This window comes from Acinonyx jubatus, chromosome D1, assembly GCF_027475565.1.
Source record: "Acinonyx jubatus isolate Ajub_Pintada_27869175 chromosome D1, VMU_Ajub_asm_v1.0, whole genome shotgun sequence".
Lineage (NCBI taxonomy): Eukaryota > Metazoa > Chordata > Mammalia > Carnivora > Felidae > Acinonyx > Acinonyx jubatus.
The window spans coordinates 91827610-91852217 of NC_069390.1; the positions used below are offsets into that span (position 1 = coordinate 91827610).

The following is a 24608-nucleotide window of genomic DNA, read 5'->3' on the forward strand; positions in this document are numbered from 1 at the left end:
GGAGTCTCTGTCCTTTGCAGGAGTAGGAGTCTATCAGTTTTTAAAAATTAAATTTTTTTTCTTTGAGAGAGAGGGAGAGACAAAGGTAGAGGGAAGGAGGGAGGGAGGGAGAGAGAGAGAGTGAGAAAGAGAGAGAGAGAGAGAGAGAGAGAGAGAGAGAGAGAGAGAGAGAGAAATTGAATCCTAAGCACGCTCTGTGCTCAATGCGGAGCCCAACACCAGACTCGATCCCACGACTCTGGCATCATGACCTGAGCCAAAATCGAGAATCCTATGCTCAATGGACTGAGCCACCCAGGCATTCCAGGAGTCTATCAATTTCAAGTTTAGATGAAAGTGTTTACTCAGTATGTTGCAGAGTCAGACAGCTTCTTACTACCTTTACTGCTCCTGCACTAGTGTAAGGTGCCATCATCTCTTCCTTGAAATATTGCCTCCTTACTGGTCTTCCTGCTTCTACCTTTCCACCCCCTTTAGGATATTCTCAACATTTCAGTTAAAGTGATCCTTTGAAATGCACGCCGTATCAGAAGGCTCCAGTGGTTCCTCCATATGAGTGAAGTCAACAAATGATGTGTGATCTGCCCCTACTTTTCTTTGCCTTGCTCACTCCACTTCAGCTATGCCGGCTGCCTTACTGTCTTTAAGCACACTAGGCTTACTCTGCCCTAGAGTCTGCCATTTTCCTTTCCTTCTGCCTGGAAAGTTTTTTCACAAGTATATTAGTTTTCTATTGTAGCGTAAAAAATCACTGCGTGTTTAGCCGCTTAAAATAATGTTACATACATTTGTTATCTTATGGTTTTATGGGTGAGGAGTCGGGGCATGCATGGCTTAGCTGAGTCCTCTGCTTGGGGCTGCAGTGAAGGTGTCGGACAGAGCTGGGGTCTCATCTGAGGCTTGGGTTTTCTTCCAAGCTCAGGTGGCTATTGGTAGAATTCATTTCCTTGAAGCTATAGAACTCATGGCAGCTGACTTCTTGAAGGCCAGTAGGAGTCTCTGACTTATGTACCCCATTTTAAAGGCTTATCTGAATTGGGCTCTCCACATACTCTTCTTTTGGTTTCTTTGAAGTCAGCTGATAGAGGACTTTACCTACATCTGCAGAATCCCAAGCAGATATTTAGGTGTTACAGATTCTGAAGGATGGATACTGTCTTTTCCCTGTATTCCATCCCGTATCCAAGGTGATTGCCTGCTTCTGTCAGTTTGTCTTTTAGGTTATCTTATTCCTGCCCATCCCATTCCTACTGCTATCCTAGGTCAGGCCTTTCTCTTATGTGTCTAGAATGTTCTAGTAGCTTCTGAACCAGTCAGTCTCTGTTTTCGGGCTCTTCACAGGATCATTTGCATGATCACTAGATTAATCCTTTGAAATAGTCCTTTTATCATGCCAATAATTTCAGTGGCTCTCTAATTTCTTTTTTTTTTTAAATGTTTATTTTTGACAGAGAGAGAGAGAGAGAGAGAGAGAGAGAGAGCGAGCATGAGTGGGGGAGGGGCAGAGAGAGAGGGAGACACAGAATCTGAAGCAGGCTCCAGGCTCCAAGCTGTCAGCACAGAGCCTGACATGGGACTTGAACTCATGGACCGCGAGATCATGACCTGAGCCGAAGTCGGACGCTCAACTGACTGAGCCACCCAGGCACCCCGGCTCTCTAATTTCTGAATTGAGGTGAAATTCATATAATGTAAAATTAACCATTTTAAAGTATTCAGTTCAGCAGCATTTAGTACATTCACAGTGTCCTCCAGCTGTCACCTCTACAGTGATTCCCTGTTGCTTATAGGTAAAGTATGAATTCTATCCAAACTCTTGCCTCACTATCTTTCCAACGTTGTCTTTCCTACATAAACCCTCAAGTTCAGCTCAGTTACTCTCTCTTGCTCTCAAAATTGCCCTTTTACTTCCTACCTTTTTACATTATAAGATTCTAACATGTCCTATTTGTAGTGGTTGCTTATATTTTCTGGGCCCATCCATTTTTTTCTTTTCTTTTCTTTTCTTTTCTTTTCTTTTCTTTTCTTTTCTTTTCTTTTCTTTCTTTTCTCTTTTCTTTTCTCTTTCTTTCTCTCTTTTTCTTTTCTTTTTCTTTTTCTTTTTTTTACATATTTTGAGGCCGTGTTTTCTTATAATAATTAACTTTGTTCTTATGCAGAGTACTTGCTGTCTTTGGCTCCAATATAACATTCAATCCATGCTATTTTATACTATTGTTTATTAACTTCTCTTTAAAGCATTTTTAAAGATGTTTATTTATTTTTAGAGAGACAGAGTGTGTGTGAGTAGGGGAGAGGCAGAGAGAGGGAGAGTGAGAGAATCCCAAGCAGACTCTGTGCTGTCAGCACAGAGCCCGATGCAGGGCTCCATCCCATGAACTGTGAGACCATGACCTGAGCCAAAATCAAGAGTTGATGCTCAACCGACTGAGCCACCCAGGCACCTCTTGTTTATTAACATTTCTTATGTCTAGGTCTGTTCCACCAACAAAGCTGTGAAGTACTTGTGCTGGTTAGCTACTGCTGTGTAACAGATCTCCTCAAAACTCCATGGCTTAAGATAACTATTATTATAGCTCACATGTGTGGATAGCTGGGGTTTGGTTGATCTTGGCTGAGCTCCACTGAACTCTTTCATATCTCTGTGGGTCAGTGGCAGGGATGGGGCCGAGTGGGGTGGGGGCTCTGCTTTCTCCTGGGCATGGTTGGCATGGGTCAGAAGAGGCAGCTCTGTTCCACAGCTCTCCTCCTTCTCCAGAGAGCCATAGGCTAGCCTAGGCATGTCCTTGTCATGGTGACAGCAGAAATGTGAAGGAGCCAATGGGACCACTCAGGTCTCTTGGGGCCTAGGCTAAGAACTGACACACCATAACTTGTGTTTCAATCTGTTGACCAAAGCGAACCATATGACTGAGCTCAGAAAGTGGTAGGGAAATACACTTTGTTTTTTTAAGTTTATTTATTTTGAGAGACAGAGCAAGCAGGGGAGGGACAGAGAGAGAGGGAGAGAGAGCGAATCCCTAGCAGGCTCTCTACTGTCAGCATGGAGCCCGAAGTGGGGCTTAAACTCACGAACCGTGAACTCATGACCTGAGCTGAAATTGAGAGTCAGATGCTTAACCGACTGAGCCAGTCAGGTGCCCCTATACTCGTTTTCTTAGTGGGAGAAACCACAAAACCATATGGAAAGAGGCCGTGGATATAGGAAAATGTGAAGAATTGGGGTCTTTGATGCAATTTACCACATGTTCTTGGCAGATTCCTCTCTGCTTCCCTACAGCACTTGACCATGTTAAATACAGATGTATCAGTTACCTGTTGCTTTGTAACAAACTTCCCCCAAACTTAGTGGTTGTAAAACATCAGCCATTGTATTTGCTCATCATGCTCATGATTCCATGTGTCATGGAATCTGCCTAGATTCCAAGCTCTGCCTAGAGCTCAACTGGGATGGTTCATCTCTGCTCTAGGAGATGCCAGCCAGTCTTGCTCATGTGGCTTTAATTTGAACTGGAGCCTCTAGCGTTCACATGACTGGCCTCTTGGCTGGGACTGCTGGGACAATAACTCCTTTCTCCCCTAAGGGTCTTCCTGTTTCCAGGGTCCCCTTCTCCATGTAATTTCTCCAGCAGGGTAGCTGGACTCTTTTTACATGGCCATCTCCAAGTTCCAAGAGAATGAAACCAGAAGCCAAGGGCCATTGAGGCAATGACTCAGAAGCTGCACATCACTTCCCCTGCATCCTGTTGGTCAGAGAAAATCACAGGCTTCTCCCAGATTCAGTAAGAGGAGAAATCGACTCCACCTCTTGATGAGAGCAGGGCACAGATACGCTGTGTGGGGTGAGGGGAATTGAGCCACAACAGTAAGACACTCAGTAAATACTTGTTGAATGGTATTTGAACAGATTAATGAAGCAGAAGCAGGGTCTATATATGAAAAAAAAGACTCTGGTGTAGGATTCTGATGCAGTAAAATTCTGATGCAACATTCTCTACTTTCCAGTTATCTTCATATTTGTCTGCAACCTCAGATGATAAATTTCCCCAGATCCGTTGGCATCAAACAGCAGACTTTGGCTATGTCCCCAACGTGAGGATGCCCAACACTTTCATGGCAGTAGCAATGGATCTCTGTGATAGGACGTCCCCTTATGGCAGGTATGGGTGCTTCTTGGGCTTTGCTTGAACAATAATCTATGTTCTTTGTCTGTGGCCTTCATTCTGATGTTCACTTGTGAGGGGCAGAGAGTGGGTGTTATGAGGATTGGACCTTTGGAGCCTTATCTATCATTTACACTGGGGATATGCTGCAGTAACTCAACATCTCAGCGCCCTGATGAGACAACATTTTACTTCCTGTTCACAATACATGTCCAAAGAAGGTCAACAGAGAGGCTTTGCTCGTTATAGTCATTCACAGATCTAGAGTGATGGAGGTTCCAAGTTGATCTGGGCTCCTGGTCACCTTAAAGTCTCACACTGGCAATGAAAGTAACGCATGTTACTTCTACTCACGTTGCATTGGCTCAGAGCAGGTAATATGGCCATGCCTGGCTTCAGCGAGAGCAGGCACGGAATTCTTCCATCAACTCAGAGGAGGAATAAAGGGATATCTGTGAACGGCTCCAATGACTACCACACGCTAGCTGTGGGATACAAGGGGATTTGAAATATGAAATGGGGCCCACACAGTGTCTGGTTTATAGTGAGAACTTAAATGAATATTTATTTTTGGACCAATGAATATTTATTGATTGTCCTATCTGAACCTGGATCGTTTTATTCATTGAACATGTGAACACCTGATTCAGATGAAACGCAGGACTGCCAGTGGTTGGAGTAAGTTTAAGTTAGCTCTCCTAGGTTAGTTCCAGTGCCTTTCCTCTGTCACTCAGGGACCTGTATTCCTTCCTTCCAAGTCATCTGCTATTTCAAGGTTTCTAACCCATAGGAGGCCCGGAGCCCCATTATGGTTACCGTTCACCGTGTCTCTTAAGCTGACGAGCCATTGACCTGTTAGATTCAGTCAACTTTGTTCTTACCTTCCTAAAGGGTGCTTTGTATAATCCTTCCCCACCCCTTCCCACCCCCCCCCCCCCGCCCCCGTTTTTAAATGTGGCTATTGTTCAGTGAAAACCCAAAGTTCTCTGCCTGTTCTTTATCCGTAGCATCCACCCTCGAGATAAACAGACTGTGGCCTACAGGCTGCACCTGGGGGCCCGGGCTGTGGCCTATGGTGAGAAACTGATCTTTCAAGGACCACTGCCTGAGAAGATGGAACTCCTGGCTGACAGGGGGCTGCTAAACCTCACCTATTCACAGCAAATCCAGGTGAAGAAGCAGGACAAAATATTTGAGGTGAGAATAGTCAGAACTTAATAGGGGTTCATCCTGGGTTGGGAGTCAGGATTTCTCCACACTGAGGCCCATCATCTCTTTAATTGTAACATTTCTGTGAAGGGGATCTTGGTTTTTGGCGGGGCTGAGTTTATCTCAGAGAGGTGACTAAGTAGCTATTAATTCTTTAACTTAGGGGCAATTTTGATAGGACAATCAAGGGAAGGAAAATGAATCTACATTAAAATATTCCTTTTGTTTTTCACTCCCAGAGCATCCATCTTTGCTCTGGCAAGGGCCTGCAGCTTTATTTGTAGGTTACCTTTGGAAGATTTCTTATTCCAGAGTGTTTCCCTCATCTTGGATGTCTTTTTATGTCACACTATCGCAAATTCTGATAGTCTTTTGAGTTTAGTGTTTCCTTTGAGAGGCTTAGCTTGGGAATTTGTAGCTCATTGTAAATTAATGTAATGAAACTACTTTCTTCTAGCACGTAGCGAGGATCATTCCACTGTGGAACTAGGGCTAATAATTAAAGAGCTTATGTAGTCTTTCTTCCCTAGTTGGGGGTGGGGGTGAGGCGTTCCTATTGGAACATGCAAATGAGCTTCTTTGGGAACCAGGAGGCCATTAGGCTGGTTGGAGGGGGTTGCTGTATGAAAAGAGGGCACTGGAGGGAATGAAAGAAAATTAAAGACAGACTTTAATTACACGGGTTTATCCTTGCTCCTCCTCTAGAGTCCTAACTACAACATTCACAGGCCTCAGGGCAGCGCTTGCCCCACTGAGCTTCTTTGGACACTGGGTTTTAGGTGGTTCTAGCTCCCCAGACGTCTGCGTTCTGACTTCAGTTCCCCCATGGCAGAACGGCCTGTCACCTGGACCCAGAATCATAGTGGGGAGCAGGACAGAGTTTAACCTGGGGTACTGAAAACTTCATGTCCCCTTCCTTGGATTGCTTTCTGGTTTGAGAAAGGCTCTCTGTCCGAGGTTCCTTTGTGCCCCTTGTTTGTCGTCCCCCCCCCCCCCCACCCCTTCGGGAGTGCTGGAATTGTAGCAGCAGCTGGACTGCCCCGCTCCCCCACTTCCTGCCTGCTATGCTGTCTGGTCGGAAGGCTCACAGCAAGGAGGTTCAGGGGAGCCCTCTCTAAATGCTCTATGTGATTATGTTTCCTTGTCTCCCTCAGTAATTTAATATTTGTTTAAAAATTGATTTATTTTGTCACAGGAACATTCATTATCACACCACCCTGGGTCTGGGTTTGTTCTGGTTATTGTGGGAAATGGATCCTGGGCCAAGAGTGGCTCCTTCTGTCCCTTGTGGTCTCTTGGAGTATCCTAACTGACCTAACCGTTCCTATTTTTCTGATTCTCTTACTAGATCTCGTGTTGCAGTGACCGTCAGTGCAAGTGGCTCCCAGCTCCCATGGGCACTTTCTCAGCCCAGACCCTGGCCCTGAATGTCAGTTCTTGTCGCGGCACTCCGGCTGCTGTTCGCTACGCCTGGACCACGTGGCCTTGTGAATATAAGCGGTGCCCCCTGTACCACCCCAGCAGCACCCTGCCGGCTCCTCCCTTCATCGCTTTCATGACAGACCAGATCCCTGGAGATCTCAGCAAGCTTGCTAAATGATTTAGCGGCATTGCGATCATTACCTTGGACATAAGTGTGCGTCCTTTCGATGTGGGCATTTAGCCGTTGAAGTGATGACAGCTATAGCTTTTAAAGGCAACTAATAGAAAAGCCGCATTGGACAGCTCCCAGCTAGCACATGGCTGTGTCCGTGTTCTGAATAGGCGATGAGCAGCGCTGGCAGGCTAATGAGATGCTTGCCTCTTGTCCCCTAGTCAGCCTAGGTGTCTTGCCGGACTAATTATTCCCAACTACAAATGGAACTTCAGTGTCCTTCACTTCCCTGTGGAGAGTGCAGTGTCTAACACTTTTGTCTACTTATATCCAGAACTGTGGAAACTCGTGGCTGGAAAGGATTTGAAGGCCATGTGGGCCAGCTCCTATGTATGTCTTCTTTACAAAATCTGGTAAGTGGTTACTGAATCTCTGTATAAAGTTTCTAAACTTCCCCACAGTTTTTTCTTATGTGGAGATGAACTCTTTCTAGGCCTGTTTGTGTTCTGCCTTAAGCCAAAGCCAGTTCTGTTCCTTTCAGTCTAATAACAATAACGTGAATGTTTGAAACCAACAGGAACTGTGTGCGTGCATCTGGGGAGGTGCGAAGGGGCTGCTTTAAGGAATGAGGAGAAAGGGTGAGGTGGCGGCGGCCCAGGAAGGCACTCAGGCAGTCAGTGACGGGTGGGGGAAACACGGGCTCAGGAAAACATGGCAGTAGAGGTCACGGACAGGCAAACAGGTTAAATACAAATCTCAGGCTTTCTAAGGTAAGAGGTTTACCTCTAAAAAGGATAACCCAGATGGAAGAAAAAAGAGGCTGAAAATAAAGCTACACAATAAGCATCTAGAAAAATAATCCAGATGGGACAAATGTGAAAGTGGGCTTCTGTGACTGTTAAGAATCCTAATGCAAAAAGAAAAAAACCAAAAAACATAGCACTACTGCTTATTGGTTGATTAAAAACAGCTAAGGGCACTTGGTAATTGTGTCCTCTATTAGAATTTGGAAATAAAAATATAATCATTAGTGACGTGTAAACATTTATAGCCCACCAAAACTGGGTTAGGAACAGTAAATGTGCTTTGAAGCATGAGGAAGGAGGAAGATTTATTTGAGTAGCTTCCACTCCCTTAATGGGAAAAATAAGAACTAGAGTAATAAGCACCTGACCCCAAGGGGTCCTGGTGTAGCGCTGAACAGCAGGAATAGCTGTCAGTGTCAGGATTTATTTTAGTAAGAAAACAAAACAACTATGTAGTATACAAAGAACTTTGGCTCCTCTGAGGACTTCCTAGTGTACAATTAACTCCTAACACCCATACTTTGACCTCATATGCCTCTGGCCTAAGGGGAACCAGGGACCTGGGAACAGACTCCTGAGAAATAAATCTCCGGGTCCACCCCTCCCCTGTGCCAACACACATTCACTCATGGGCTGTCCTAACTTGTAGGCAGCTGGACATGGTCAGGAACCCCATACCCAGGCTCCTTTCCTAGTGCACACAGTGGGAGATACTAGGTTTAGGTAGTGGATATACTAATGAAAAGTCATGTGAAACTTTAAAAATTTTTTTTAATGTTCATTTATTTTTGAGAGACAGAGACAGCGCGAGCAGGGGAGAGGCAGAGAGAGGGGGAGACACAGAATCTGAAGCAGGCTCCAGGCTCTGAGCTGTCAGCACAGAGCCTGATGTGGGGCTCGAACTCACGAACTGCTAGATCATGACCTTGTGGGGCTCGAACTCACAAACTGCGAGATCATAACCTGAGCCGAAGTCGGACACCAGACCGACTAAGCCACCCAGGCACCCTGTGAAACTTTATTTTTAATGGCTGAATGCTTTTAAACATTCTGTGGAAATTCAGGTTAATTTCCCAAGTGAAAATAACTTTTTAGTATTTGTAAAATGAAATTTATAACTATTGTAGATTTGGACACAAACAAAAAGAATAAACAAGTAAAAATCACCCCAAAATCCACCATTTGGCAAAAAACATTTAATATTTTGGTAAACATTCAGTTGATTTGCTTGGGTTATATTTTATACACTACATGTCATACTATTTTGTAATAGTATTTTGTTTTTGGCTTATTCTAGTAAAATAATTTTCCTATGTAAATTGAATATAGTGTTTTAGTTTGTGGGAGCCCCATACTTTATTTAACCAATTTTTCCATTAGTGGACACAGATTTTTTTTTTCCAATTTTTCCGTTAAAACGAATACAGTGATGAATGTTACATGCAAACATCATACTGTACTTTCTTCCTTAGGATCCTTAATGTGAAATAACAATTTTAAGGATTAAACATGTTTAAAAGTTTGATACCTGCAGCTTAACTCTCCTGAAGGGTCCAACAGTTTACATTCGCACCAAGGCACAGTGCCATTTACGCTCTCCCACTGACACTGGATAGTGTCAGATTTCACTCTCTTAACCAATAGATGAAAAGACGTTTTAAGTATACTGGGGTGGAGGGAGGCTCGTTTTTTTTTTTTTTAAAGAATTTTTTTTTTAACGTTTATTTATTTTTGAGACAGAGAGAGACAGCATGAACGGGGGAGGGGCAGAGAGAAAGGGAGACACAGAATCAGAAGCAGGCTCCAGGCTCTGAGCCATCAGCCCAGAGCCCGACATGGGGCTCGAACTCATGGACCGTGAGATCGTGACCTGAGCTGAAGTCGGATGCTTAACCGACTGAGCCACCCAGGCGCCCCGAGGCTCAAGTTTTTAAAAAGGATGATCTGTAGTAAAACATTTTACCTTTATTCCGTGTACTCCCTTCATGTGTGTACATGTGATTTTTATATAAATACATATATATATTCTACAGTTGAAACCCAAATTTCAATTTTTGACATGTGATGCATTCTATTAAGTTATAATTGTTTTATTTAATTTTAACAGGTGTAGGTCTTACCTCCCTAAGTTTAGGAACAACTGATGGGTTGAGATCTGTACTTTGAAAATTACTCTTCTAGGAAAGCTACAAAGTAAATACTCTTATTAAAGCAAGCAGCGCAATAACTTAAAAAAATCTTAAATAATCTTTCTTAAAATGAGGTTCTCTTGTATGTGTTTTCCTCAGAATGTAATACAATGGAAAGATATTTGCTCTATGGTAAAAGCAGCATATATCATTTCTGTAGGAGTGCACATATGTCCAGCCAACGTGTGCAGTGAAGAAAGAAAAACATTAAAGCATGAACAGCTTTGAGTAATCCCCCTTTTATCCCAGGTTTGGTGTTATCCTAATTTTATTTTTTTGTACTGTAAAAGCTGCACAAACTTATAGAGACCAGAGTTAAGAGCCATACAATTACTAGCAGTTAACTTTCGTTTCTGATACTTCTGCTGCCCATCTGTTCCTAGGAAACAAACCCCTTCGTGTTGTCCCTGGTCAGCAGCTACAAACTGCAGCACAGTGACAACTGACACTCCTTCCTCGTTCTCCTTCTGGGGTCCTTCTGTTGCTTTCTTCCAGCTGTCCCGGTCCCTGGTTGGACGGACAGCAGGGCCTCCCATGCGGTACTGCTGGGGTCCAGATGGGGTGATGCGGTAAACCTGTACCTTAGTGCCACGGGCAGGGTCCAACACATTCGGTTGCACAAAATACGGAGTCAAGTTATTACAGAGCTAGTGAAGTGACTGGGTGAGCCTGTGAGGGAGGGTGGGAGCGCCCCTGCCCTCCCGGCATGTTGTATCTGTGCCATCATGTGGATTCAACGTATTCAGCTACAAGCACATTCTCGGGTAAGGAACGGCAAAGAGCCGGTAGGAAGGATTACAGAGGACTTTTGGTTTCCCTTGAAGGATATGAAGTGTGAAGAAAAAGATGAACGGCGTGCCTTGGGCCAGCCTCTCTGGCTTGGGGAGAAGCAGAGTGGACTGTGATCGTCCAGACATGGAAATGAAGCAGCTGCTGGGGTAGCAGGGGCTGGGCCTTCATTCCTGGAGCTAGGATCAGAATCCAGGTGGAAGGCTGGGACTCCTCCCACCTCTCCCTCCTGAGTCTGCAGCCTGTTCTCATTCCGGCTTATAGAACACTTAGGTTTGCTCTACCACTTCGGGCAGAGCTAAGCAAAAAAAAAAAAAAAAAAAAAAAAAAAAAAAAAAAAATCCTGATCACAATGAGATGAAAATAAGCAGATTTGTAAAGAGAAATTTATTGCTAAAAATAAAGCAGCTGCAGTTTTTCCAAGGGAACACTGTCACCACAGGAACCTCTGTAACAAAATGTGTATCTCCTTCGTTCCTGAACTGCTGCCTTCTTCCATATTCTAAGTTTTACTTTAAGTTAAATGACGTGGCATCTGACCCCTTCCTGATCAATCTGAAGACTGAGTTGGGCTACACTGGGACAGAGACTTCAGGTGCTGTAGGTGAGTGTCTACCAGGGGTTCATGCGTCAGGAACATGGGTTGATAAGAAGACACGAAGGCCGTGGGCTGAAGCTCTGGAAGGTCCAAGGGTCCTGGAGAAGAAAATTCCTTCAGTTCCATTGCTGCCTGGGAGTCTCAAGGGACTGATCCCACACATGAATGTCCTTTCAGTACCTAACACTCTTGCCCGTCAGCCTAATTTTGCCCTTGCTTGGTAAGATAGGACAGAAATTGACTTTTACAACAAAGAAAACTGTGGCCAAAATAGATTGTTTTGTCTAGGGTTATATAGTATACAGACAAAAAGTGAGGATTTTAATTCTATGATTTCTAGTCCAGAGCTCTGCCTATGTGACCCAACGCCAGATCCCCTGAAAGCTCCACCCATCTGTGGGAGGGAACCCACCCAACACAGGCAGGACCAAGGCCATCATCTGCTCCCCTTCACTTCACATGAAATTCTTGTCCTGAGCAGTCAACTTTCCCCTGCAGTTCCGCTTGGGTCTGTTTTAGGTGGGAAAACGAGAAAGCCTGGTTTCCCTGTGGGCCCTGCCTCACTGTGACGGCAGCCGCTCCCTGTCACCCCTGCAAGTGCTGCTGGAGAGCCCCACAGGGCGGCCCATCCTCATACTTGGGAGTCTCCGTGGTCCCAGCAGCGTAAGTTTCTATCACTTACTGCTCAGCTCTCTGGAGTACTCCGCTACCCATGAGGAGCAGACAGCAGTCTAAAAATAGTCAATTTTCAAACCGGGAAGGGAAAACTAAGCTACCTTGCAGAATGGGATCAGTACGATCTTCATCAAAGGCCTGTCTCTGAAAGGCTTCAAAGCTTATACTTGCATCATCCTCTGGCGGTCCCTGGGGCGGCTGCCCATCTCCAGGTTTCCATATATCAAACTTCACCCACTGGTAACTGCAGGATCAAAGGGCATCGTTATCAAGAGCTGTCTGTTAGCCACAATAACCCATTCGTACTTCCAAAGAGATCAGGTACGTTTTTTCTGTAATCTTTCCCATATGTATCTAAGAATCACATTAATGAAAACACTAAGAGAAGATAGGCATTTAGTGACACGTTATCCTGCAGGATTTCCCAACCCTTTTGCTGTCATGGTACACACAGAAAATGATAATTCTAGTACTGTGGGGTACTGCCTTCTGCCCCTTGTCCAGAGGGCTAGGAGGACCAATACTGAGGCACACAAAGGAGCAAGCCTGCTTTGAAGACAGAAGCAGAACACAGCGTAACAACGAGCAAAGCAGTAACTTACTTGATACATTTTCGAGCTCCTGGACAACTCTGGATCAAGTTGTGAATAGTTGGGTGAGAAAACCCAAAAAAGTCAGCTCCAGATGGAAGCAGGTTGGGCATTAGTTTCCCCCTAAATAGGAGAGGGAGGATGGTAGTTTCAAAGTTTAGAGGGAGATGAGAATGGCTTTAGGAATGGAATGGGGGTGTGAATGCAGAGAACAAACTTTCTTGACTTGGATACTCTGGAGAAATCCATTGGATTTCTGGTAAAAAATCTAAACGATGCAGGATACCTTTCTATAAAATTAGGGATCTCCATACATTAAAAGCAAGGAAAATCTCATTGTACCACAAGTGACCTATTTAGACGGTCTTCAAGCTTCAACTTACATAGTAATACTTATGGTCTTGAGCAGTTCTGCATGACAGGCATCTGCAGAAGAGGTGACAATGGCATTCTGGGGGTCATCTTCGGGAACAATTTCAAACTGAGAAAGATAAAGGAGCAATGAGATCAACTTTGAAAGAGGGGACAGTAGAGAGAAAGCCACACTACTTCTATAACTATTTCTTCACTCTAGCACTTGAAGCTGATGTATATGATATTAGAAGGTGGGTCCAATTTCCTAGAGTGCCGTTACAAATTCAAACAAATCCAAGAAAACACAGAGAGTCCTTTAACTGTTTCAGTTCTAAACACCTTGTGACTGCTCTCCACAAGTCCACACTTAATTTGTTACACACCTTTCCTATCCACTTACTTACATCCATAAGTACAAATACAAATGGTACTTTAAAAATACATGAACAATAGGGGGCGCCTGGGTGGCTCAGTCGGTTAAGCGTCCAACTTTAGCTCAGGTTATGATCTCATGGTCCGTGGGTTTGAGCCCCGCATCAGGCCCTGTGCTGACAGCTCAGAACCTGGCGCCTGCTCAAGATTCTGTGTCTCCCTCTCTCTCTGCCCCTTCCCTGCTCATGCTTTCTCTCTCTCAAAAATGAATAAAAAATTTTTAGCAAAATTAAAAGAAAAAATAACATGAACAATATACAAATTATGGAAAGAGTTTAAACATTCATCAACTGATGAACGGATAAAGATGTGGTTTATATATAAAATGGAATACTACTTGACAATGAGAAACAATGCAATCCTGCCATTTGCAGCAATGTGGATGGAACTGGAAAGTATTATGCTGAGTGAAATAAGCCAGTCAGAGAAAGACAGATATCATGTTTTCACTCATATGTAGATCTTGAGAAAATTAACAGAAGACCATAGAGGAAGGGAAGGGGGGGAAATAGTTACAAACAGAGAGGGAGGGAGGCAAACCATAAGAGACTCTTAAATACAGAGAACGAACTGAGGGTTGATGTGGGGGCGGGGGGAGGAGAGAGGGGAAAATGGGTGATGGGCACTGAGGAGGGCACTTGTTGGGATGAGCACTGGGTGTTGTACGTAAGCAATGAACCACGGGAATCTACCCCCAAAACCAAGAACACACTTTACACACTGTATGTTAGTCATTTTGATAGTAAATTATATTTAAAAAATAAACAAAAATACATGAGATCAAATAAGATAATTTAATCTTATATTTACTTTATAATATCTAGGAGGAATAAGGCCATTCTGACTCCAAGCCCCATTTTTTAAATTGCAAAATATCTTGACTATATACATAAAAAATAACCCTCAACTCGAAATTCTAATACTGAAGAATTTTTGCCAAGAAAGTATTTTTGTAATAAATACTATCTAGCCAACTTAATTCCTTGACCAGTTTTCTCTAAGTTCAATGAATTTTTGCATAGAAAATACTTAGCCAATTAAATTCCCTGACTAGTGTTCTTTTCATAACGTTCAGTTAAACAGTATCCATTTTTCCAAAGAGGACCTAAGATGGCCAACAGATGCAAGAAAAGATGCTCAACATCACTCATCATCAGGGAAATACAAATCAAAACTACAGTGAGCTATCACCTCACATCTGTAAGAATGGCCAAATTTAACAACACAGGAAACAACAGGTGTTGGTGAGGATGTGGAGAAAGGGAAACCTTAACACTGCTGGTGGGAATGCAGCCACTCTGGAAAACGGTATGGAGGTTCCTCAAAAAATTAAAAATAGAACTACCCTACAACCCAGCAATTGCACTACTAGGTATTTATCCAAAGGATACAAAAATACTGAAGAGGCACATGCACCTCGATGCTTCTGGAAAGAGCCAAATGTCGTCCATTGGCTGATGAATGGATAAAGAAGATGTGGTAGATACACACGGTGGAATACTACTCAGCCATCGAAAGAATGCAATCTTGCCATTTGCAACACGGAGCTACAGTGTATTTTGCTAAGCGAAGTAAGTCCATCAGAGAAAGACAAATACCATATGATTTCACTAATGTGTGGAATTTAAGAAACAAAACAGACGAACATAGGGGAAAGAAAAAGCGGCAAACCATAAAACAGACTCTTAATTCTAGAAAATTGAGGGTTGCTAGAGGGAACATGGGTGGGAGATGGGTTAAATGCAGGATGGGTATTTAGGAGGGCACTTGTGATGAGCACCGGGTGTTATATGCATGTGATGGAATCACTAAATTCTACTCCTGAAACCAACAGTACACTGTGTGTTAGCTAACTAGAATTTAAATAAAAACTTAAAAACCAAAACAGTATCCCGTTTTTCAATGTACCTTAATAAAATTATCCCAAACAGGATTTACTTATTTTCTGTATACTTTCAAAGAATAATGTGATTAATCATTTTTTAGAATCCAAAATATACTTTACTGAGTATGGCTTCTCCTGCTGTTAGTTTTCTTCTGCAGTTATTACTTCAGTTTTACTGTATCAAATTTTAGACCTCTTTTATTTTTGTCAATAATAATTATCTTGTAGTTTTAGTCAGTGGTTTTGTTACTTCAACTAATGACATATGTTGCAAATTTAAGATACTGAGGGTTTATATTTATTTCTCAGCTAATTTATGGAAAAAACTGTGAGCAATTATCTTCAAATATTCCAGGACTGCTCTCTTTTTGGTACTGGTCATGTCAATTCCAATCTTTTTTTTTTTTTTTTAATTTAGTTTGAAAGAGAGATAGACAGTGAGTGGGGGAGAGGCAGACAGAGAGGGAGACAGAGAATCCCAAGCAGGCTCACTGTCAGCACAGAGCCTGATCTCACAAACCATGAGATCATGACCTGAGCCGAAATCGAGTCAGTCCCATGCTTAACTGACTGAGTTCCCCAGGCACCCCAAATTCCAATCTTTTATACTGTGTGCACAGTATTCTATTTTGCACAAAGAGCAATTAAAAGGCCAAAATCTCATATTTTGGTCTCGCAGAGCTTTCCCTGTTAGTATGTGTAACTGTACTTCATTCTTTTAACTGCTACATAATATGACATAAGGTGGATAAATCTTAATTTTTAACCATTCTCCTTATAGGCATTTCAGAGATTTCTAATTTCTTGCAATTACAAACAATACCATAATGTAGATTGTTCCATGTAACTCTTTTGTTCACATTTGTACATCTCTCTAGGAAATACTTCAACACCTAGCAGTATCCTGGGTCAAAGGATACACATACCAAACTTGTTGATATTGCCAAGCTGCCTTCCAAAAGACTGCAAGTTTTCACTCAAGCTAATGCTTACTTGTTTTCCTACACTCTGGCCAACACTCAATATTATCAATCTCTCTGCTGTCTGCCTATAAGCAAAATCGTTTTATCTCCATTTCTCTAATTGCTAATGAGGTCCGTTCTTACCAACCATCTGCACAGTTTCAACTGATACCTGTTGTATTTGATTGCTTTTTGTATTTGACCAGAGGAACACTTTATCTGGATATTAATCCACTGCTACATACTTTGTTCCTTTTTTTTGCTTGAGTTTTAACTTGGATTATGTATCTTTTGTTGTTCATTAAGTTTTTAACAGTCCAATCTATTCTCCTTCATAGTGTCCACATTTCATGCCTCACTCAAGAAAAGCTTTCACCTCACTCTAAGATTATAAAAATATTCTTCCATATTTTCTTCTAAGATATAGTATGAAACATTCTATAAAGCTAAAGAAATTAAAGTTCATATTAGCATTTATAGACAAAGAGATGAAAAAGAATTGTCTACATACTTTTAGTATATACTAGAGATAACACTTGATGTTAGTTGGAAAAAAATTAAGGCTCACAATATACCTGCAAATAATGTCCAGAAGAATTAATTAGCTAAAAAACAAAGCAAAGCAAAACACCTAAAACCCACACAAACTCTTCTTTTCACAAATATTTTAGCAATTTGTCTTCAAGGAAATTAAGAACCAGTTTGTCAATATCTATGACAATTCTATTAGAATTTTTATTAGATTTGTACTGAATTTATAAATTTGTTATAAATAAATATGGTATACTACTACCATAGGAGTCTGTTATAGTACTTTATTTTTACTTTATTATTACTTTTTAAATTTTTTTTTTGGGAGAGAGACAGAGCATGAGCGGAGGAGGGGCAGAGAGAGAGGGAAGCACAGAATCCGAAGCAGGCTCCAGGCTCTGAGCTGTCAGCACAGAGCCCGACATGGGGCTCGAACCCACGAACCCTCAGACTGTGATCTGAGCCAAAGTCAGATGCTGAACTGACTGAGCTGCTCAGGCGCCCCCTGTTACAGTACTTTCCAAACAGAACTCCTGCATGGCCAGGTCATCTGAACACTCAGATGCATCTAACAGCACTGTAACCAGGAGAGGAGCGATGCAGTATTATCCACATGTGGCAGCAGGCTCTCCGCTTCTGCTTAGAGGTTCCCTTCCCTGTGTCTACTTCCTTCCACCTAACTTTCTAGTGATCTGTAACATCAGACAGAGAAGTCTGGAACTTTGAAACTGGTTTATTTTTTTCCCAATGACCAGAGGTGACGGGTGGGGAAAATGAACTCCCTTGCATCACAGCAGCGAGAAGGATGAACAAAAGTATTTGATAAGACTAAGGTTCGGGGCGCCTGGGTGGCTCAGTTGGTTGAGTGTCCAACTTCGGCTCAGGTCCTGATCTCATGGTTAATGAGTTCAAGGCCTGCATTGGGCTCTGTGCTGACAACTCAGAGCCTGAAGCCTGTTTCGGATTCTGTGTCTCCCTCTTTCTCTGCCCCTCCCCGCTCACACTCTGTCTGTCTCAGAAATAAATAAACGTTAAAAAAAATTGTTTTAAAAAGACTAAGGTTCACATCTCCCAGGTCCTTAAGAGTGTATGCGACCAGAAATCAATATGCAGTTTCTTTGCTACCTCCATTTTTGTCCTACTTGAAATGGCAGAATATCAAATTAATCTTTCTTGTATATAGGCCTGCACTTCACAAATAAGCATGCTTGCTCAGCCTCCCACAGTCACCATAGCAACAGTACAAGGAGCAGGGTTCAAAGGGAAGGGCCTCAGTATGAGAGTCGGACAGATAGACTCAAATCCCAGCTCAAGCACTTGTTAACAAAGGTTTGACTTGGGGCCAATCACTTTTCTGCATCTTGGCATTACCCAAATGGTTATTATACAGCATGTACTGGGAGTGTCAGAACGGGTGATATCTAGTAAGTGGCTGTCACAGAGAAGGGTCTCAAAAAACAAAACAAAACAAAACCCAGTAGCTGTTAATCGAGTGGGTACCTGGGGTTGCATGCCACCATCCTTGATCTGACAGGTATACAGACACTTCTGGTCTGGGCACTTCATGCTGGCATATATCCGAGTACTGCAGTAGCCAACAGGGTAGATGGCACTCTCATCATGGAAGCCAGGTCGGTCGGTGATGATCTATAAAAAAGATTCCCCCACTCTGCGACTGAGGTCACTAGAGAATTCAGAAGTCCAGTGTATCGTGGTAGCCTTTAAAACCACTTTGGGGCCGCAAAGAGTGACTCGAATCACAGAGAGAAAGTGTGTCAGCTGCGCAGCAGACAAAACTGACCTGGTTTCCTAGGGACTGGAGATTTTCTGGGGTTAGTCTGGATCAGCAAGGGGCTGCTGCTGATGGGAACAGGGAGGGAAGGCTCAACCCCATTCCCATATTTCTGATTCTCCTCTCTATATATCGCTGGTCTCACTCACCTCCCCCAGGCTATATACTGTTAGACCCCCCAGTCCGATGGGGAACACAGGCCGTCCTGAGGGATCCAGGGCAATGGGCTGAACCAGCTTGCGAGCACCTCCCTCCATTTTCTTTTTCTTGGATGTTTTCTTCAGAACTGAAACGCAAATCTGGGGTCACCCACTTTAAGCCCCTCCCAATGCTGAGGGGAAGGGAAAAATTTACACGTGAATGCTAAGAACAATACGCCAATCCTGGTTCTGTACACTCGCTGAATGGGCACATGGGACTTTTTCCCCAAAGCCCGGAGTATCTTTCTAACCCACCCACCTGGCAATGGCTAATTTTAGTATCAATGCTGAGGACCTAAAAGCCTTGCAGTTTTTAAGCCCTCTTCATTTATCCGATCAGAAATTTCCCAAGCCATCCGTGTGCTCAAAAGGCCACCTAGTCCATTTCCCTGCCTCTAGGAAACACTGAACTGAAGGCAACCCAGAGAGTTGGGGGCGTGGGAGAAGGGGGAGGCCTTAGCCTGCTCCCTTCCATTTAACCAGGTCTGACTAGAATTCCTCCACCCAATGTGGCTCTAATACACTTTCTTTCCAAGGGCAGCTAAGGGACCAAGTGAGGGTTTAAGTATATCTGTGGCCGTGTGTGTCTACCAGTTAGTACCAGGTCTTTGTCATTAGTCGTGGAGCCACCGGGACAACTATCGTCTCCCCAAGGTACCTTCCAGTTTGTTGTTCTCTTTGCCTTTTTCTTTTTTCTCCTTCTTGGATTTCTTCCCAAACGGTTCCTCAGCCCCAGCGCTGGGCCCAGAGATGGGCCCAGATCCCTGTATGGCTCCCACAGAGCCGGCCACGCCGTAAGTTAGGGGCACACTGGAGCTGTGGGAAGGCGCTGCGGCCTGTACCTCGCTTTCAGTTAGAGCCTGAAGCTGGAGGAGCTTCTTTAGCAAATACCTGAGGTTGGGAAGGAAAGGGAGCAGAGGAATGAACTTCTATTTTATCTCAATTCAGTATTTTACTTAAGTACTGGAAAAGCCAGAATTATATAAAGATTATTACACTCATAAAAATAAGGTTCTTCTTGGACCCAGGGAATAAGAGGCTCCAGAGGACACTTCCTCAAGAAGCCAAAGATAAGGACTGTAGTTTATCTCTCTTGCATCTGGAGGGTTCCTCTACCTTGATGTTGAAAGGTATTATGCTTCTGGAGGGAACGTACCACGATCTCCTTAGGTATGAATTATACATACCCACTGTGCTTTGCACAGAATATAGTACATACTGAATAAATATCTGTGGAATGAGAGGTAGTTTCTTTTATCCCTTGTCTTTTGTAACTGGGCAGTTATAAGAAGATAGCTTATGAGATGTGGCAAGAGGGCCGTGTCAGAAAGGTGAATAGAGGTGCTGTCTCGTCACCACGGTCCAACACGACTTGGGTAAATGGGAACCAAAACCGGAGGTTGTGAGTTTCTCTGCATTGATCAGAGCCAATGGGCTGTGTAATACATGAAAATTCCACTGGAGAAAAATCCCCAGAGCAGTAACACCATATCAATCACTGAAAATGGGATTCTGAACACAACACGAAGGCAGCTCACCGTCTTTCTTCTTTTGCTTTAAGAAATTTTTCCTCAAGGCGAGCAATTTCATCACAAATAGCAGCATTTTCCTTTAAGAAAAAATTTTTGGATATAATCACATATAGAGAATAAAAGATCCAAGTATTACGCTGGGAAGAGAAGCTATGTTTCAAACCAAGAAGTCTGTGTTGCTGGGTGAGAGGAACAAGTTAATCTACCCTGCAGACCAACTATTAAGAAAACCTATAGGTAAAGGTAGAGTCAAATTCCATTATGGGCAAGGTCATTACATAATTTATTGAAACTGGGGCACCTCAGAGTGAAAAAGGGGTGCTATTAATTATTATTCCAGAATAGTATGGTAGACTAGGATTGCCCTAGGCAAACCAAGATGTATGATCACCCTAGTTAGGGTAGACTTTGGCAGAGAAAAGGGCATCCTGCTGAAATCCATATAGGCTTCAATTTAAACCTTACAAATATGAGAAATGTCCATTCCCAAGTGCCTTGACTCTTGGGGAGATAACAAAACCAAGCTTTGCTAACCCCAAAACACCCATGCAATATGAACCTTAAAAGGACAACTGGACAAAATAAAATCAACTCTGGTATGCAAAATTCTTAAAACTTCATAATCTACTTATGTGTATTCAAGTATCATCTGACTCTCTGACTCAAGCTATTTCCCAAGCATCAGTTGTAAAGGAAATATTCTCATCTGGACATCCCTCAAGTGAGAGCTCAAAATTTGAATGTTCAAAGCGATATCCCTTTTCTTCACAAAGCCTATTTCAAGTACTTGAATGGAATCAACATCTTAAGAACATAGACTTTAGGGATATCCGACATGTAGAGCATAAAAGAAAATGAGCGGTCAATTAAGTATCAAGTCCTCTTAATTCTACTTTTTTCATGTCTCTCCAGTGCACACAGCCAGTGCTAAATAAATGCTTTTGGAATGAATGTTCTAATTTCCAAACCTTTCCTTATGCTTCTAAAAAAGCGGAGATGTGTGCAAACTTGTGGTAGAAAGAAGAGTTTAAGGTGGTGATTCAGACACGGAGGCACATTTGAAAAGTGAGGACTCCATTCCCTGTTTCCCAGCACTGAGGCAAGCTCGAGCAAGCCAGAATGCCAGAACACAAAGTTGTGGCTGGCAGGTCAGTTCACTTATTCAATGAATTCAGTGCCTCTACAATAAAAGAACAGCAGAAATATTTGAGAGACTAGAGAGGTTAGAAGGGGGCGGGGGTGGGGGGAATTATTGAAAGTTTTGTGAGCCTGTTTAGGGCAGAGGTCTGTTATGCGGATTTGGGGTGCTTGGGAAATAAGGCTGTGTAGTCGAAGTACTGAAGACACTAGGACCAGGAATCAGGGCTGGGACACAGCGCCCTTGCAGAAGTCATCTCTTGGGGTTTCGGTGATGCCATTTTTAAAAACAGTGCCTAACTCTAGGGTTCTCTTGAGAATCAAACGCTTTTCCAAGAGTTTCGTGGTAAGAACGATGACTGAAACCGACTGGCACATCTTCCAGATGTCAAGCACTTTACTTTTCTCAATTAAATCTTCACGACTCTGAAAGGCAGTTAGCTCTCTTCAGGAAACAGAAGAGTACAGAAATTAGCTAAGGTGCCCAAGGACACAAGGCTAACGAGAAGTAACGTGTACTGCAAAAGCTAACACTACTGATTCGGCCACTCTGGGAGGGGAACGGTGTGGGGAAAGATTTCGCGAATTAGAAGTGTCGAGGCGGAGAAGGGCCGAGCGACACTCTGACTCACAAACACGGTGGCTTTGGCCGCTTTGCGCAGCCGCAGGTACTTGAGCCGGTACTTCTCGTTCTGGCTCTTCTTCGGGAGCTTTTTCATCCTGGCCTTGCTAGACTGCAGCGGGGCCCGCGGCGAGGAGGCCGGGCCGCCCAGCAGGCTCATCGTCCGGCCCCGCTACGGGGCCTCCAGGGCGCGGCCGGCATCGGCTCCCAGGCCGAGGAGCGTCGGCTTCGTCTCGTCGGGGTTGCCGGAAGCCGGCTTCTTAGGAATCTACCCCTCCAGAACTTTCCCAAGGCGAAAGGCCGGGCCAAAAGTCCGGCAACCGACCTCGGCCACCGGGCCTCCCAGCACTTCCGCGTCTGCCTCGGAAGTAAGCCCCGCCCGGAAGTTACGTAACGGCGCCGGCCGCGAGTAACTTCCGGGGCCGTGAGCCTGGGGTGGTCTGGGGTGTGCGGATCTGCGGTCTGGAGCAGGGAGGGGCGGGTGCAGGCGACCGAAGAGCAGACTCGGTGTTTCGCTGCTGTGTCCTTAGCTGAGGAGTATTACTGTGGAGCTAACGGCTAAAAGCCCCGAAATCTTCCCGGCGCGAATCTCCCACACGCTCCCCCAGCCCACCGCGTTTCAGCTCCAGTTTTCCACACTCCCTAACGGGTCTTCCCGAAATGTGGGACGCACTTGAAAGCCTGTGTTGGGACTGCGGCTTTCCAGTATACAGCTCGCATAAAGGTTTCCCGAAAGCCTATGAGGCCGAGATTTAACTAGGATCTGGGACAACACTGGTGACTAGAAAAAAGGCTTCTGCCCCTTCAAGTTAGGCTCTAATAGGGAAGAGAAGAGTTTTAATAACGAGCTAGCACTAAGTAGGCACTCAGTAAATGTTTCCCTGATGAAACCAAAAGTATGTTTCTGGACCTCTACCTATATTAACTTAGAGCTAACTTTGTAACCAAGGTCTATCTAAAATCCTCAAATAAGGAGGGTAGGCAATTTTTAGGAGGCAGTGCTGGTAAATGCTCAGGTCTGGAAGACAAAACGCTTGTATTTTTTTTTTTTTAAGTTTACTTTTGAGAGAGAGGCAGAGAGAAGGGGGAGAGAATCCCAAGCAGGCTCAGTCAGCACTGTCAGCACGGAGCCCGAAGTTGGGCTCCAATTCATGAACCGTGAGATCACGGCCTGAGCCAAAGTCAGGAGTTGGATGCTCAAAAGGCTTGTTGTATTCTTATTCCAGCAATGCCACTAACTAGCTGAATAAGCCTGTGTGTCACAGGTTTTTCCGTTGAAAACTGAATATACTATTTAGAATAAGGGAGGCTAGTGAGGGTTCTAAACTGGTGTAAAATATAATTACCGTTAGACAGTCAAAATGTGGACTTCTGGAGTTGTATATGGAAATTAAAGAAAGTATGTACATAGTTAAAACAAATTCAGTGAATTACTGGAGAAAATGTAACACTAATGTGTGTAAGTAACAATCAGAGTTCAAAAAAAGGTTTCAAATTGATGACCCAGCTATTTCATTTCTGATTATTGTAAAAATAGTGACAGGGTCAAGACAAAATGGTTTTCACACAGAAGTCTTATGAAAGTTCTTCATATCCTTCCATAATGAAAGCTGCCCTTGTTGCATGTGGCTGAGTTTTAACAGAGCAACTCTTCAGGATGCCAGTGTGCTTTCACAGCCATACTCAAGGCAGCCATAATAGATACATTTTTGGAAACTGCCAGGAATATTTTCTGCCCACAAAATATCCACAATCAAATATCCACAATCATGTCTTTGCTAGTATAGGTTGGCTCTTGGAACCTGAGAAAAGATAATTGAGTGACAGGAAGAGATTTTTTTTTTTTTAAACCTATTTGCAGGGGCTCCTGCAAATAGGCGCTTGATAGGTTAAGCCTCTGACTTGGGCTCAGGTCATGGTCTCACCCTGCATCGTTGGAGCCCTGCATCCGGCTATGTGCTGACAGCTCAGAGTTTGGAGCCTACAGCCTGCTTCAGATTCTTTGTCTCCCTCTGTCTCTGCCCCTCCCCTGTTTACGCTCTGTCTCTCTCTCTCAAAAATAAATAAACATTTAAAAAATTAAAAAAAAACCCTATTTGCCAACTGTGTGACTTATTTGCTATTCATCTGTATTTTGTCTTTGCAGGCTTTGTGATCTGACTTTATTTTCATTGTTCCTTTTAATATACAGGTTTCATACCTAGTGGGAGGGAAAGTGTGTTCATTCCTTTAGTTTTCAAGCTGCTCTAGCCAATGGATTTCAGTGGAATTTGCATTACAATATGACTTTTTCTTCAGTAGAAACGTTTCCTTACAATTTATAAAGCATTTTGGGCAAGTTTTAGAAATTTAGAAAATATAGTACAAAGAAGATTTTTAAAAAATCCATAATGTTGCCACATAAGGTGAGCCACTTTTATTTTATTTTTTTATTTTAATTTTTTTCAGTATATGAAATTGATTATCAAATTGGTTTCCGTACAACACCCAGTGAAGGAGAGCCACTTTTAACGTTTGTATGTGTTTAATACCTTCATGCATTTTCATA

The 24608-nt window shown here is 43.4% G+C and overlaps 2 protein-coding genes across 5 annotated transcripts in view; one reads left to right on the forward strand and one right to left on the reverse strand.

Moving 5' to 3' along the window:
• SIAE (sialic acid acetylesterase) overlaps positions 1-9470 on the forward strand; it is a 40732-nt gene extending 31262 nt beyond the window's left edge. For all 4 annotated transcript variants that reach the window (XM_015074085.3, XM_027036808.2, XM_015074086.3 and 1 more), the window contains 3 exons: positions 4006-4160; positions 5171-5360; positions 6721-9470. In XM_015074085.3, the coding sequence (XP_014929571.3) occupies positions 4006-4160; positions 5171-5360; positions 6721-6972 (597 nt within the window). In that variant the 3' untranslated portion in view covers positions 6973-9470. The remainder of the gene's footprint in view (positions 1-4005; positions 4161-5170; positions 5361-6720) is intronic.
• A 1638-nt stretch (positions 9471-11108) lies between these two features.
• TBRG1 (transforming growth factor beta regulator 1) lies at positions 11109-22445 on the reverse strand. Its single transcript, XM_015074087.3, has 9 exons — positions 22071-22445; positions 20308-20378; positions 19428-19660; positions 18719-18855; positions 18278-18424; positions 12997-13094; positions 12626-12736; positions 12125-12267; positions 11109-11446 (listed from the first exon to the last, which is right to left on the reverse strand). Exons 1-9 carry the CDS (start codon positions 22218-22220, stop codon positions 11301-11303), a joined length of 1236 nt encoding a protein of 411 aa, XP_014929573.1. The 5' UTR covers positions 22221-22445; the 3' UTR covers positions 11109-11300.
• Between the last annotated feature and the right edge of the window lie 2163 nt (positions 22446-24608).

Bases quoted from the DNA above. Each gene is read 5' to 3' on its own strand.
- TBRG1 (XM_015074087.3), bottom strand. From the start codon at position 22,220: ATGAGCCTGCTGGGCGGCCCGGCCTCCTCGCCGCGGGCCCCGCTGCAG. The intron at 18,856-19,427 runs GTACCTTGGGGA...TTTGCGTTTCAG, and splicing joins AGAGAACAACAAACTGGAAG to TTCTGAAGAAAACATCCAAG. The intron at 12,268-12,625 runs GTAAGTTACTGC...TTGATCCTGCAG, and splicing joins GGAGCTCGAAAATGTATCAA to TTACCAGTGGGTGAAGTTTG.